The following is a 16,626-nucleotide window of genomic DNA, read 5'->3' on the forward strand; positions in this document are numbered from 1 at the left end:
AAGGATCTGAGCCATTTTCTAGTTGTTCAGTTCCAGCTCCCACCAAGACTGGAGGACCTATCAGACGCTCTGCTTTTAAAACTATTTTCTATCTCTGTCTCTTAATTCTTTATTAATTACTTCAGACTTTCATTTTCTTAAGTGGCTCATCCCCTCCTGGACAGAAAACTACCCTGGCGGGGTGCTGGCCGCCCTGTGATAGGCATTAATATCCAGTATATATAAAGAATTCAAAAAACTTAACACCAGAAAAACAAATAACGCAATTAATAAATGTGCAAAAGAAATAAACAGATGCTTCTCAAAGAAATACAAATGACCAACAAACATATGAAAAAATGTTCAACATCTGCAGTAATTAGGAAAATATGATCAAAACTACATCGAGATTTCATCTCATTTCAGTTAGAATATCAGTTATGAAGAACAAAGAGTAAGGGTTGGGGATGATGTGGGGGGAAAAGGTATATTTCTACACTGTGGGTAGAACTGCAAATTAGTGCAACCATTCTGGAAAACAGTATGGACATTTCTCAGAAAACTAGGAATGGAAACACTACCAGACCCAACTATCCCACTCCTCAGTATTTATCCAAAAGATTTAAAATCAGCATACTATAGGGATGCAGCCACATTAATATTCATAGCAGCACAATTCACAACAACCATGCTGGGGAATCACCCTAGATGCTCATCAACAGGTGAATGAATAAAGAAAATGTGGTATATATACAAAATGAAGTATTACTCAGCCATAAAAAAAGAATAAAATTATGCCATTTGCTGGCAAATGGATGGAACTGAAGATTATCACGCTAAGTAAAATAAGCCAGATCCCAAAAGTCAAAGGTTGAGTATTTTCTGATATGTGGAAGCTAGTCCAAAATAAGAGGAGAGAGAGGAAAATAAAAGGGGGTCATTCCATCAAAATAGTAGATAGATCAGTGGAATAGTCAAATGGGATTGAGAAGGAGAGAAAAGGAACAGGATAAGGGAGCACAGTAGAATGAATTTGACCTAACATTCCATGTACATATATGAATATACACCATCATGCATATCCATAAGACTCTAAATTTAAAAAAAAGTATTAAAAAAGCCCATTTTTTTTTTAAAGAAAATAAGGTGGTTGGGACTGGGGTTCAGTGGTAGAACACTTGCCCAGCACATATAAGAATGTGGGTCCCATCCCCAGCACGGGGGGGAAAAAAATCCCTGTGCCATAAGGTGGTTGTGTACATGTTACCTACCATGGCAAAATAGCTGAATATCTAGATGAATTATAATTGATGAATTGGTAGCTAAAATAATGAATATATTTTCTATAGTTATTCATAATTCATTGGTAAGTTAAATTGTGCCAAGATAATATAATTTAAGTGTTAAAAATAACTTTTCTATTTTTTTTTCTTTTTTAAGGGTGTGATGACCTTTAGCCTGAGATAAAGCAGGAGAGGCTGGCTGCAAGCCAAAGGCCTTTGGGGGCGGGAGGTGGGGAGAAGAAAAAGAGACCTTAGGTCAGTGCAGGATTTTAATTTGTGGCCATAAGCTATTCAGCTTCTGAGGTAAGAAGACTAGAAGTTGGACTTGAATCTCTCCTTTTGCAATTAAGTGGAAAACGCTGTATTAAGTAAAATAACTGTGAAGATGGTATGGAAACAAAGTGGAAGTCTTCCATTCTTTAATTCATTCCTGGTGGATAGTCAAAATCTGCAATAGTGCCTGTTAATAAAAGACCTTAAAACAAAAAAAAAAAACAAAAAAAGAAAAGAAAAGAAATCAAACCAAACAAACAACGCCCCCCGCCAACTGAGGATTGAACCCAGGGGCCTCTGAATGCCAGGCAATCACCCTACTGCTGAGTTACATCCTCATCTGGAGAAAGCAACACTCAGCTAAGGTGAGGGAATATTTATATGCAATTTTGATAAGCATAGTTCAATTGGTATTTAGTGTGTATTTTGTCAATACAAAGTTAGGATTCTCTCTGAATGCAGGTTCCAACTGAATATAGTAAATTAAAAAAACAAACAAACACTGTTATCATCCCCCATGCAGATGGTTAATCTAAGCAGTTAGGAGATGCCTGTGCTCTATAGTATACACTTAAAAATAAATTGCTAACCACGTCCCCACAGTTCATTTGAACTGCAGTAGAACACACCTGTAGATCGTTTTACGGCCTTATCTATACATTATTAAGAAGGAAGGACCTTTGGGAGTCACCTCCATGATGATCACATCCATCATGCAAAATTGGGGCTGTTTGTTAATTTGTTGACATTAATCATTTCTGTAATTTCTAATGTCTCTGTTATTTTCGTCACATGAAAACAAAAACCTCTGAAGACGAGCCAAAGATCTGGGAATGCCAAAATGTAATGCGCACGTAAGACTTTAGAAAGGAAGACTCCCCAGGGTCCTAACATCTTTTTAAAGTTGATTCCTGTGGTACCCCCAGAGAGGGGTGTAAGAACTATGGCTCTGGCTGGTTTCCTCTAAGGGGAAGCACTAGCAGATCTCAGCGCGGGAGGAGAATGCAAGGGCTTTTATTCTCTCCAAGCCTCCTTGCTGGGACCCAGGCTGATGACCTCCAACACTCTCCCACAGGTTCCAGCTCTGGTCCCAGTGGCCCTCTAGGACAGCTCTGTTCTCTCCCTCGTGCAACGGCTTCTTCCCCTTTCCCCTCAAGCCCAGGTCTGGTAAAGGCATCCAGCTATGCTAACTCCAGGGCACCCCTTCCTGCCCCTTTTTCTTAACCCTGCCCACCCCTTGTTAAATCTCTTCATTAAGTGCCCTTCAATTACCTCCCGTTGGGAGGATCATCTCTTTCCTGGGACCACAAATGACAGAGTTTGGCAAATCTGAAAGACTTTGGTTATCTCTTTCACTGTCTACCAATTTTACAAAGTTCTATCTAAGATAATAGATGTCCCATATTTTTGCTTTCTCTGAAGCCAATTTAGGAGCTTGAGTGAAGAATCAGAATCAGGAAAGGAAAGATTTCTAAATTTGAGACAAGAGTGTAAAACAAAATTGAATGACACATAATTGTTAGCATTTAAAATTATAATATGTAACATGATGCCTCAAAAACAGCGGCAAAAAGCAACCAAACAAAAGCCACTATTAAAACAAGGTGCTTTAGTTAGGATCTAAAGTATTCCCTAAAGGCTCATGTATTAAAGACTCAATTCCTGGCTTGGTGTTATAGGGAAATGGTGTGGGGCCTCCTGGGAGGTTTTAAGGTGTGTGTGAGGGTGTGTCCTTAAACCGGATGGATGGAACCTTGGTCTCTGTACCCCAGCCATGAGGTGAGCAGCTTTGTTCTACCATGCCCTCCCCAGCAAAATAGACATTTTCTATTTTCTATTTTGCGTCTGCAGTTTTTTTCCCCAGTAGTATCAGGGATGGGACCCACAGATACTCCACCTCTGAGCTACATCCCCAGCCCTGTTTACTGTCTATTTTGAGATAGGGTCTTGCTAAGTTGCCTAGGCTGGCCTCAAATTTGCAATCCTCCTACCTCAGTGTCCTAAGTAGCTGGGATTACAGGTGTGTGCCACCTTGCCTGGTGTGTCTGTAACAATTCAAGCTATCTCTAGTAGTCCTGGGGAAAAACACTACTCATAGAGCCCAGATGCCACTCCTGGGAAAGGGAAACCAAATTTGGGAGTAGAACCTATTGTCAAAAAACAAGGACAATTTCAGAGTTTCACGGTGGTACTATGAAGAAGACATCTACACCAACCCAAAGGAAAGTCTGCTGAAGACCAGACAGTGACAATTATAAATGTGACACAGTGATAACCACTAATTAAAATAAGTTGAGCCTGAAAAAAAAAGAGGAATATTTGCCAATAGCAATTGATTAACTGGTGTTTAGTTTACCACCAAAATATGAGAGTAGAGTGGCAGATGTTTTAACTGACCTTCGCTTTAGGAATTAAGTAGTTACCTGAGACATAAAAGATATTTTCCTCCTAGGTTGATACTATGAAACATCCAATGTTAGGCCAGAGAATTAGATGATAAAAGTGGAATTTAGACTGACCTGAAACGTGCGTCTCCTGGGAAATGTCTTTGAAAGTGCACCTGCCCCTCCCCACCAGGCAGCTTGTGTGCACTGGTCACCTGTATCTGGGGAACAGCCAAACCCGGTGCCAGTCTCTCAAAGATCAGGGAGGAGCCCAGGAGAGGTGAGAAGGTATACATTTTCCTATGCAAATGATGAAGCACAAGCATCATTTACATCCCAGTGGGAATTTGGGAGAATTGAGAAGCCGTGCTTTTTAAAAAGAGTCGCCTCCTACTTCAGGTTTTCAAGGCTGTATGTCTATGAACAAAACCTTTACACCCTGTCAGCATCTTCCAACATTCATACAACTCTCCATTGTGCAAAGCATGCACATGGCCAGGGCAGGAATGCTCTACTGTCTTGTCCAGTTGAGGATAATATGGCCATAGAACAGTGACCATTGCATATTATGTCTTATTCTTCCTTGTTCACAGTTCAAAAAAAAAAAAAAATCCTAATTGTGTCTTCTCTTCACCATGGTGTACTTGGTATATTTAAGATAGTTAACATCATTAGCAACAGGACAGTGAGGAGTTTTATCTGGACCTGGATGAGAGGACTTCACAGTACCTAGAGATGCTAAATATAGGGCTGGATGCAGTAACTTTTTGGGGATGTCTCTCTTAGGGTGGTGGTAACTGCATTTGCAATGTATTTGGTTCTGGTGAAGGTGATTACATTGCTAGTCTATGGGTGGCATGTGATTATATACTCAGTGTCAAAGTCTCTTTTATTCTGGGCCATAGAGATTGGCTCAACAGTTATCATGGGATCCACCTGAGCATGACAGGACATTTATGTAGATTGTGAATCAGAGGTAGTTCTTTCCTGCTGGTTTTGACTCACAAAGACTAGAAAGTCTAGGTACTGTCGCCATTTTGCTACTTGAAGAATTTCAATAACCCAGAGGGAGTAGAGTTGAGATATGGAGCAAGAGCACAATCTCAGCAGCAGGATTTGAGTCCTCATATTGAGAGACACCAGAAGTTGCTCTGTCCCTAAAGTTTTAGATGTGTGAGTCAAAAAATGGCCAGTTTGGGTTGGGTGACTCTCTTGAAGAGCCCTATCTTATCAATCAAAAACAACACATAATCTAGAGGTGGCTTTGATAATGTGGTGAAAGAAACTTCTTAGTTTTATAGGTAACTCTAGTACTTTGGTACTGAGCAAACATTAGGGATTTTGTCATCGAATTAGATTGGGAGAAGAAACAAAGTCAGAATACCGAATTTCAGTACAGTCCTTTGTGCTGTGATGACAGTAAGTGTTTTTGTTGGGTGGCAGGGGTGGGGACCAGGGGTTGAACTCAGGGACACTTAACCACTGAGACCCATCCCTAGCCCTTTTTTGTATTTTATTTAGAGGCAGGGTCTCACTGAGTTGCTTAGGGCCTCACTAAGTTGCTGAGGCTGGCTTTGAACTAGCGATCCTCCTGCCTCAGCCTCCCAAACAGCTGGGATTATAGATATGCGCCACCATGCCTGGCTAACAGTAAGCATTTTATTCCTTAAATTTTTGAGAAAAACTATGCTTCCCCCCTTCTTTTTTTCAAAAGGAATTTCCTGACATTTTAAATATCTATTAAATAATTCAAGTTTGCAGGTGGACAAAACAGCCATGGCCTTATGAGAAAACATGGCAAAGGAGGATCCGAGGTCAAAAGTTGAGAGTAAGGGATATGCCATGTTGGAGTAGGGAACCTGAGAGGCAGGGAAGGTTTGGAAAAATTCCTGTAGGCCAGAATTAGATCTGAGTCAGCTGGGGATGAAGGAGAGCAGTGTGGGGCAGCCCTGAGTGTTCAGATGACAGGCAAAAGCACGGATTCCCAAGAATGGAAAAGACTTCAGGACTTCTCAGCCACGTGCTGCACGTGGCAGTTGAACAACAGGTTTACCCAAGGTTGGGGACTGGCTAACCAAGTCTAAGTCAAGGAAGAAAGCAAGGTGCCGGAGCAAAGTTGAAGTGGGTGGATAAACACCTGTAAGATATTCCACATTTGGCAGGAACCACTGAGTATTATTATGAGAGCAATTACAACTTTGTTCTCAACTTTCTCATTTCTCAAAAGACTGGAACTGAAGATCATATGATTTCTGAAGAATAAGAACTTACAATGTATTAGAAACTGCACAGAAAAGCATGATCTAAAGTCTCATAGCTATTTTAAAATCCGATAACTGAAACTAATTAGAAACAGCCCATGACTGTCTTACAATTTAGGCACTAGGCATTTGGTTGGTTAGAAAATGATTGATGCATAATGCACAGCTGTCTTCAAGGCATTTTTTTCTTCTCAGTATGACAGATGTTCTATTCATCTCAAGGTTTCCAACTGCTTTTAGAGGTGGAAAGAGATTTAATTAGAGACAGAATTGCCTGGAACATTAATAAGAGACAAAATAGGTCCCTGCATGGAACAATTGTTTCAAGTGCACATCTCCATCTTTGAGTGCTTGTCACTCATTAGTTTCATGGGAGTATGTTTCAGCCTAGGTGATTAGGAAACGCGCCCAGGTATCTGCTGGCATCGAGCACCAGGAAGGGGACAATGAAGGGAAAGTCAAGGAGAGCCTGTGCCTCTCAAATCAGCAGGGCTTGAATAGTTAAAGGGAGCAGCTTCAGGAGCTGTTGGTTGACAGTCCTGAATATTCCCAGGGAGGAACTGAGTGCTGCTTGGCTCCATGCTCCTGATGTCTGAGGCACTCAGCATTTTTCTGTCACTGCCCCTAATTCTTAGGATCCCTGAGTCCCTGCAACCTGTTTTCTACCTAGCTGAGCACTAAAGAGTTCTATGTCATTTATGGTCAAGAGTACCATCCAGGGTTGGGAATGTAATTCAGGGCTAGAGTGCTTGCCTAGCATGCACCAGGCTCTGGGTTTGAGCCCCAGAACCAAAAAAAAAAAAAAAAAAAAAAAGAACCCACCTTTCATCACTCACCCTGCTTTCTCACAAATGCCTAAATGTGCCTTTTTACTGGCACTGGTTCAGAAGCTGCCTACAGCCTGATTTCTGAGGTTCAGGCTCCCCAAAAATGACTGACGGGGGTGGGTAGAGACTGCTTGTCCTTGGCTCTGCTTTGCCTCCATGGAGGCTGCTAAGTCAGGTATCATCTACTGCTGCCCTGGCTGGCGTGGGCACGCTGTGCTCCCAGCATGCTGTGCAGCTGGCATTGTCTCTCTGGTTACAGCCCCTTCTGCAAACTGATGCTGTCAAGGCTTTTAAAGTTATCAAGGAAGTTGCTCTCTATAGAAAACACTTGATTATTCCTCCGGACCCTATACTTATCTTAAAATTGTTTTCCTCGCTGCATTCTAGTGTGAATTATTTTTAAAAGTGCCAGTAAAGCACTGAAAGGCCTACTCCTATATCTCATAATAGTATGAAGTATTTTTTTTCTTTTGTTAAAAAAAGTGAATTCAGTGTGTGCTAATGTATCACAAATTTGCAACTGCATGATGCAGTAAGGGAACTTCAAAATTCTGAATCTTAAAATGGAAAAATCCTCAAGGTTCTCTCTACCCTTACACCTCCCACCCTATACTAAATTGGACAGTGCAACACTTCTGTAGCCCAGTCTTAGAGATATAAGACAAGGAGAGATTCAGATGAGCTGTGGATTAAGTTTGAAATCAGCTATATTATTTGGGAATTAAGACTTTGGTTAGCTGACTATATTTTACACTGGTCTAAATCTCAGCATGAGACACCATCACATTTTGTAGACATCAGCCAGAAACAACCTTGGAATAATGGTCAAGTCAATGCACTTCACAATGGAATGTGCAATTGGAAAGGACGGATAATTCTTTTCCCCCCAAAAGAATTTTAACTTAGACCAAATGTTTTTTTTTTTTTTAGAGTGGATTAGTTAAGTGGGAGGCCTACTCATATACTTATGTGCATATGGTTCATTTTTTTCTTAATTCTTAGAACTAAGTCCTCCTGTCTTTGTGGTCACTTTAAAACCATGTTGCAAACAAAATAAACTACACTTCTATACAGACCATTGCAAAAAAAAAATCTGTGTTTTTAATTAAAAGAGAACTCTGAGCCATCATAGCAACATTTAATGAGGATGCTAGGGAAAAATTAGTGCTTTTCTGCATCAGATACCATCTTCTTGCCAGAAGCACACCCACCACTTATCAAGCTTATTTTATCATCTGGCACTGAACTGAAGCAGAAGGTTGGGAGTCACATTTTCTTTCTTTTCATCTAAACTCCCACCTAATATAAGAGGTGACATTATATTTATTAATAGTTATTACTAGGCAGAAAGTCCTATCAAGTGCAAATTACTTGATTTCATGACTTATACATCACAGGACTAACATAGTTGTGAACACCAAGCCCACCACAAGGTGAAGTGCCACAGAGAATTCTTAAAGTACCTTTGAGATCCATGAAATTCACTTTAAGTATGAGAATCTTTACTCATTATCATCCAAAGTACAAATGTGGTCAATTACATAATTATGAGTTTTGCTTTTTAGAATGCTACAATGTTGGACAGTTTATCTATACTTAAAATCACTCATCAAAAGGAATCCCATGCTACTAGAAAACTTCTTTCACGTATAGCATTCAAGGCAACGAAATCAAATGAGTTAGATGTGGAATTACTGACCTCCTGGAACAATTCTGGGTAAGGGAAGACACAATAAGAGATCTATACCAAGTGACTAGGTATGGCAAGACTCTAGTCAGAATGGAAGATTTTTCACAACTCCACAAATATTGTTGAATGAGAAAAGCCCGATTTCACTCCTATCTCACTAATCAGCATATGTTCCTGTCAACCATCGAATTCGGGACAGCTTCTGGGCTATCCTGGCATCCTCTCCAGATCCAGCAAGGCTAGAGAAGTTCCAACAAAATTTCACTTCTGTTCAAGTCGTACCCATAATCAACTTCTACAAAGAGTGATAAGAGGTGACATTATATTTATTAATAGTTATTACTAGGCAGAAAGTCCTATCAAGTGCCATGTTGTGAGGACAAATCGTGAGGACACTGGGCAATGTCCCCAGCTTGAAACCATATATAGGTTAAGTCTACAGATCATAAAAGACTTGCTTAAGTACCAGCTTTTGAGGACAAATGCATTCTGGTTTAAATCAGTCTCTTGTCAGGCACAACCAACACAGACAAACCTTGCGACACCATACCTTTCTTCCATGGACACTTCTTTCATCTGCTGGTGTGGTTTGGTGCCCTCCATTTCTCTGATGCTCACAGCATAGATCTTGGTGGTGTAGTCAATGGCCTTCTCTCTAGCAACATCACTGTCATAGCCTCAAACGACACAAAGAAATTGGGGAGTGAGTTGGTTTGCAATGGCTCAGGAGGGGCCATAGAGGGAGGTGCGGTGGCACCAGAGGCGTGTGGCTATTTGGGACTCACCTCCATCCTCCTCCGCATCTGTGTCAGACTCCTCGCTGTCCACCAGCTTGCTCTCCTGGGTCCCCACGAACTCCCTGGTCCAGATCATCAAGGCTGTGTCGGCGCCGCCCACCGTGAGCAGCACGGAGTCATTGTGCAGCCATCTCACGTTGGTGACGTGGGCACTGTGCCCCACGTACTTCTTGAACCTTGCATGCTGCCCCTGTATATAAAGCCAGACATTGGCATCTACCCCAGTCAGTGGCTTGTTATTATTATTTTTTTTCTGGGTTATTTCATCCATGTTGTTTTCTAGGTGGACTCTACTCGATGGGATGAAGCAGCTCATCCCAAAGAGAAATTTCCCTACATGTCACCTGAACACATGTTCCACAAGGGCAGGGACTAGGTCTCTTAGTTCCTGGCTCATAATAGGTTCTCAATAAATACCTTTTGAGGCAATGAATGTTTCTAGGAGTCTCTAGCTGCATCAAAAGCCTGTTTCTGTCACATATCAAATGTGCCATCTCCATGGGTCTCCAAGTATTAACTTCTGATTGAGAGTCTGGCTGACATCTGAGATCAAAAGTGTCTTCCCCACCATTCCTACAGTGGCTTTTGTACCACAGACCCAGAAATGACAGAAAAGCAAGGAATCTCAAGATTTACAACAAACACAGCAGCGGTTTGTACTGTGGCCACTGGAAACCATTTCTAACACGAAACACTCAAAACACAGATTTAAAAGCAAAGCCAGCTCCTGCTCCACCCACAAAGTCGAATAAGACCCAAATTTAGTAGTAATTACTGGAAGCACCTGGAGTGGGGTGCCCAGGCCACCACGTTGACCCCAGGTGGCAAGGGGCAGAGGGTGGAATGCGGTCAGCAGTTCCCTCCAGGGCAGCCCTGGCAAGTGCTGGGAAACCGAAGCTGGCACCAGGAGGAGCTTCCATTTTAGGCTCATGAGACACCGGCAACAACATCTCCCAGAGGGAGCCATTTAAAGAGGTAGAGTTTTCCATCTTCTCAGCGGCTCCCAGGGAATACCTTACGCAATGAGCGAAGCCACATGAACTCTTGGAGGTCATGAGACGGCCACGGGTGTCCCAGATGAGAACTTTAGTAAATAACTGACAAGAGGCTTCCACAGGGCTCTGGAAGGGCCACTAGAAAACCTAAAACCAGCGCAGACACAGGGCAGGAAACAGGTGCTGGCGCGTGGGTGACTCTGAAGTACTCTTGGTCAAGAGCTGTCTCTGGTTGACCCTCCCTGACAGTTTAGTGGAGTTGCCTGCTCCACAGCAGAGTAGTGACTCTAGAAAGATCAGTGAAGCAATCAGGCAGGCAGCAGCTCCAAGAGCTCTCCACAATCCCTCGTTTGCTAGCACACAGGCAGAATAAAGGCACAATTCCCAGGGGAACCCCCGTGTGACTATGTAAGATCCAGGTACAGGATAGTCACAGTGGCTATAGCCATGTGTCCTGCTGGCCTTCCTGCTGGAAGCACAAACCCACCCACGCATATCTACTCCAAGTTGGTTCCTCTACAAGAGGAGAAAGTGAAAGAACCTGAGACATGCCTCCCTGCACCCTTATCAGAGGGGACACAGGGTTTGTGGACAGGATGGGAGAATTTAAACAGACGTTAAGGTGACCACAGTCACTCTGTAGAGAGAAGACGCAGGACAGAGAAAGAGGACAATACTATGGGCCACTGAAACTACTTAACAAAGCTGAGATCCTTCCTGCAGAGGGCGATTCAAAATTCTCGTAATAGGAAACAAGATCAGTGATCCATGGAACAATAAAGGGAATCACAGTTACTAGAAGGTCCTGCTGTCTCAGGAGGAAGAGGTCGGCAAGGGATGCTGGGTGGTTCCTATTAGGGCACATGGAGGGACTTTTGAAGACTGGCACAGCCAGTCAGAAGAGCTGCCTCCATGGGCCACCATGCCAAACTGCATTTCTGGACTCTTTCTCCAGAATTCTCTTCTCTCAGTGACTCATGAGTGAAAAATGAGCCAGGAGAATCTGGAATATGTCTCCAGAGCACTGTTTTATTACTATTATTATTTTGTGGTATTGGAGATTGAACCCAGGGGTGCTTAACCACGAAGCCACATCCCCAGTCCTTTTTTAAATCTTGAGACAGGGCCTCAATTAGTTGCTGAAGCTGGACTTTAAACTTGCAATCCTCTTCCCTCAGCCTCCTAAATTGCTGGGATTACAGGTGTGCACCCCCATGCTGGGTTCTTAACCATTTTTAGGAAAGAAGTTCCTGAGAATCTGATGACTCTCTCCCCATAACCACAACACTTCATATAGTTTCTCTAGCTATAAAATGTTGATGTTCTGAAAATGAAACTTGCAGACTTGAGAGCATGGAGGATTTGTACAAGTGTAAGCTGAGTGGTGGTCTTTTAGCCCCTCTCCAGTGGGAAGACTTAGGTTTGAAAGGGAAATGAGGCTATGAGAAGCAATTGGTTAGCTATAAAGATGGTGTCAAAGAATTTGATTTTCTAGAAAGTGGTTTAAGGTATGGGCAGAGTGGATGGACTCTCTGGCAAAGGGTGTAGGCTTTGGCCTGGATTCTGGGGACAAGATGACTGTCAGGGAACCAACAACCTAAGTGGGAAGGCTTTAAACTGTAAACCCAAATATTAATAAGGATATATGTTTGCCATAAAAAGAAAAATGCCTGGAAGAGATGCCTAGTAATTAGAGGGAAGGGAGTATGGGGGACAGGGTCAAGAGGAAGACCCAAGGCCTCAGCATATAATAAATGGAGCTTGGATTTTGCACTTGTGTGGTGGTAATAAGATCTCACAGGTACCATCAAGACTTGGTAACATGGAACTCAGTGGCAGACTGCAGCAATGGTATGGTATAGGAATGTTCTCAGGCTCTCTTCCTGACTTCTAGATAGACCTTTCCCATCTGTGAGCTCGCTGGGCTTTCCTCAGTGTCTGTTCACAAACATTTGCAAAGAGAGTACACTCTGGTGTCTCTTTTTAAAAGGACACTCATTCTGTCAGGTCAGGGCCTGACCTTTAGAACTCATCTAATTTTAATTACTTCTGTAAAGATCCTAGCTCTATAGACAACCACACTGGAATGAGGGTTTCAACGTAGAAATTTGAAGGAAGGACACAGTCACTTGAAAACGGAAGTGAACTTTGTTCAAAAAACCCAGGAAGCTTGGAGGAATGACACATAGGTAGAAATACTCATTAGTATGAGGCCGCATATTGGAAAAGGAAACTGAGCTGAAAAATCAGATAAAAATAGAGAAGGAATGAAGGTGACACCACCAGAGGAATTCATATTGGCCACAGTTTTTTTTTTGAAGAAAAATAACTATGAAACTGTTTCTTCCAATATTATACAGTAGAACTCAATATACAAGAAGCAATTTAGCTTAAAATCATGGGCAAAAGATTTGCAGAGACACTTCACAAATAGCCAACAGATGAAAGTGTTCCGAATCATTAGTTATCACAGAAATGTACATTAAAAACATAATCCATAGCAACCATCTATCACTCAGAACAGCTAAATGGTAAGTGCCAATCCAAATGCTGGCAACCAGAATTCTTACATTTTTGGCAGGAATGTAAAACGATGCAGCCACTGTGCTAAAAGGTCTGGCAGTTTCTTAAAAGCCAAACATATATTTTCCCCTATGATCCAGAAACTCCAATCCTAAGTATTTACTTAGGATCCACAAACATTCATCCAAAAATGTTCATAGCAGCTTTATCACAATCCCAAACTGGAAAAGTATGTGCCCATCAATGCATATAAACAAACCCTGTTATATATAACTCTGTTAGACAGTGGACTTTTTCACTCAGTTATAACAATGAACAGACATTACATACAATGTAGATAAATCTCAAAGATTATCTGAGTGGAAGAAGCCAGATGCAAAACAGTACCTACTTGATCATGTTAACAAGAAATTCTATAACATGTTAAATTAATCTGTTGGTGAACAACACTGAAACAGCTGTTTTACCTGAGGGTAAAGTAGGGGCTGGGAACTGATGAGGGAGGAGCTTCAGGAAGTATCCTGGGGTGAGGACGATGCTCTACATCTTCATCAGAGTTTGGGTCATATATGTGTATGAGCTTTCAAAGCTCGCCTAACAGAAACTTCAAAATCTGTGCATTTCAACTACATAAATTATATTAAAAATGCCATGAAACAAATTTTGACATGCAATTAAGAGTATCCTGATAATTCACTTTGTTTCCAGTTTTATCAAAATATAATTGGCAAAAATTATATATATTCAAGGTGTACAGTGTGGTGATTTGATATATGTAACATTATGGAATGGATACCACTATGAAGTTAATTAACACATCCAGTACCATATACTATTACCATTTTGTGTTTGTATACGATAAGATCAACTCTCAGCATATTTCAAGTAAATAATACAGCATTATTAACTATAGTCACCACGATTTAATTAGATCTTCAGAACTTATTCATCCTAACTAAATGTCTGTACCCCTTCACCAACATTTACCCCATTCCTGGCAACCACCATTCTGTGTCTATGAGTTCAGCTGTGTGAGATTCCACATACAAGAGAGGTCATATAAGCATTTGAATTTGTGTCTAGTTTATTTCACGTAGCATAGCATCCTCCAGTTTTATTCTTGTTCTTGCAAATAGGAGGATGACAGTCAAGCACTCTATCACTGAGAACTATACTGAACAGAAGTGGTGAGAGTGGGCTTCCTTGCCTCATTCCTGAACTTAGAGGAAAAGCTTTCAGTTTTTCACCATAGAGTATTGTTATGTTAGCTGTGGGCTTATCATTTATGGCATTTTTTAATGTTGAAGAACATTGCTCTTAATTTGTTGCGAGTGTTTAATCATAAAAGGATGTGGAATTTTGTCAAATGCTTTTTTCATATATATGGAGACGATCATCCATGTTTATTCTTCGTTCTGTTAATGTGGCACATCACATTTGTTGATTTGCATACATTCAACCATCCTTGAATGCCAGGGATAAATTGCACTGGATCACGGTATATAAACCTTTTAATATTCAAATTTGGTTTGCTAGCATTTTGTTGAAAATTTTTGCACCTATTAGTTCACCAGGTATAAATGGCCTATAATTCTCTTTTCTTATAGCGTCATTATCTAGCTTTGGTATGAGGATAATGCCAGCCCCATAAAATGAGTTTAAAAATGTTCCCCTCATCTTTTTTCTTGAAAGAATGAAACGTTTTGACACTAATTTTTTTAAATGTCTGGTATAATTCACCCACGAAGCCATCTGATTCTGGACTTTTAAAATATATTTTTAGTTGCAGATAGATACAATACTTTTGTTTTATTTATTTACTTGTATGTGGTGCTGAGATTTGAACCCAGTGCCCCACACATGCCAGGCAAGTGCTCCACCACTGAGCTACAATCCCAGCCCCTGATTCTAGATTTTAAGGCAGATTTTGATTATTGATTCAGCCTCCTTACTCACTATTGGTCTGTTCAGATTTTCTACTTCTTTATCATTTAGGCGTGGTAGGGTGTATGTTTCTAGAAATTTATCAATTTATTCTAGTTTATCCAAATCTGTTGACGTATGTTTATAGTAGATTTATGATCCTTTGTATTGCTATAGTATCATGTAATATCTCCTCTTTCACTTATAATTGTGTTTGAGCCCTCTTTTTTTTTCTTGGTTAGTTTAGTTAAAGATTTGTCAATTTAATCTTTTAAAAGAATAAACTCTTGGGGCTGGGGTTGTGGCTCAGTGGTAGAGCACTCGCCTAGCACGTGCAAGGCCCTGGATCCAATCCTCAGCACCACCTAAAAATAAATAAATAAAGGTACTGTGTCCAACCACGACTAAAAAATAAATATTTAAAAATAAAAGAACAAAGTCTTAGTTTTATTGATCTATTATCTTAATAATCTCCATTTCATTTCTTTCCTTTTTTGGCAGTACTGGGATTGAATCCAGGGACTTGCACACTTTACCACTGAACTATAGCACCATGTCTCCCCAATCTTTTTTTTCCCCCTGAGAAAGAGTCTAAGTTTCCCAGGCTGGCCTTGAACTTGTGGTCTTCCTGGCACTGGCTCTGAGGAGCTGGGATTACAACCGTGTGCCATCAGGCCAAGCTTCATTTGTTTCTGTTGTAATCTTTATTGTTTCCTTCATTTAGTTCTTCTTTAAATAGTTCCTCAAAGTGTAAAGTTGAGACTTTTTAAAATTAATTCCACGATGTACTTTTAATTGTAGAATGTAGTTTGTGGGTTTCTAGGAGTTTTCATTGTTATCATTTCATTTTATCCGTTTGCTCAAAGTTTTTCACAATAAAACGTTGGGGGAAAAATATCTTACACAGATGCTCTATGAATAAGACACAGAAAACAGTGATTCTAACTGAAGCAGGGGTAGAACCCAGAGCCCTCCACTGGGCCTCTGTCCTCCTTCCTGAGGTGGCCTCTAGGAAAATTCTCTGGAACTCTGGGAGTCTGAGGAACACAGCTTAAAATGATATACATATCCCACCTCACCAGGCTAGGAAGATGGGTGCTAAAATCCCAGGACCAATAATAATCCTAGAAGGGATGAGATAATAGTATCACAAGGGTTTCTGCTGTCTAAATGCCTGCCCAAACTGTAATCTACTAAAATCACAGTATCAATTTTTTTTGACTTGTCCTGAAAGCAATTTCATTTATTTTTTCAAAGAAGTATCAAGGAGAATGGCTACTTAGAATTGAATTCTGATCAAACAGGAAAGGCTGGTAAGTGAAGGAGAAGGGATAGGTCATTGGGCAAAGGTTACCAGGTGACTCTGGAACTTGGGATAGACAATGAAGGGAACACTAGACACAATCAAATGTGTCTCTTAGGGCTACTCAAAACAATAATCCAGCCAGATATTAACAAATGAAGAGGAAAAACAAAAAAGCATCCAAAGAAACCAAAGTGCCTGCCAATAGAACTAGTGTGTTCAGGTTTGAAAAGTGTGAATAATAGGAGGAGGAGCGAATCCTCACGGAGGAACACAGAAATCTTGCACAAAAAAAACAAAATGAACTAAAAACAAAACAAAAACAAAACAAAGAAACCTTAAGTTATGATCAAAACAATGCTCCTTAAAAAAAAAAAAAAGTCTGGCA

The 16,626-nt window shown here is 40.8% G+C and overlaps 1 protein-coding gene across 11 annotated transcripts in view; it reads right to left on the bottom strand.

Annotated features, from left to right (window-relative positions):
* Eml6 (EMAP like 6) overlaps positions 1–16,626 on the bottom strand; it is a 255,296-nt gene that overhangs the window by 32,451 nt on the left and 206,219 nt on the right. For all 11 annotated transcript variants that reach the window (XR_013428978.1, XR_013428979.1, XM_078029167.1 and 8 more), the window contains 2 exons: positions 9,483–9,684; positions 9,248–9,374 (listed from right to left, as the gene is read on the bottom strand). Coding sequence is in view for 9 of the 11 variants with exons in the window: in XM_078029167.1 (XP_077885293.1) it covers positions 9,248–9,374; positions 9,483–9,684 (329 nt within the window). In the remaining 2 variants the exon portion in view is untranslated. The remainder of the gene's footprint in view (positions 1–9,247; positions 9,375–9,482; positions 9,685–16,626) is intronic.

Source organism: Ictidomys tridecemlineatus, chromosome 12 (genome assembly GCF_052094955.1).
Source record: "Ictidomys tridecemlineatus isolate mIctTri1 chromosome 12, mIctTri1.hap1, whole genome shotgun sequence".
Classification (NCBI taxonomy): domain Eukaryota; kingdom Metazoa; phylum Chordata; class Mammalia; order Rodentia; family Sciuridae; genus Ictidomys; species Ictidomys tridecemlineatus.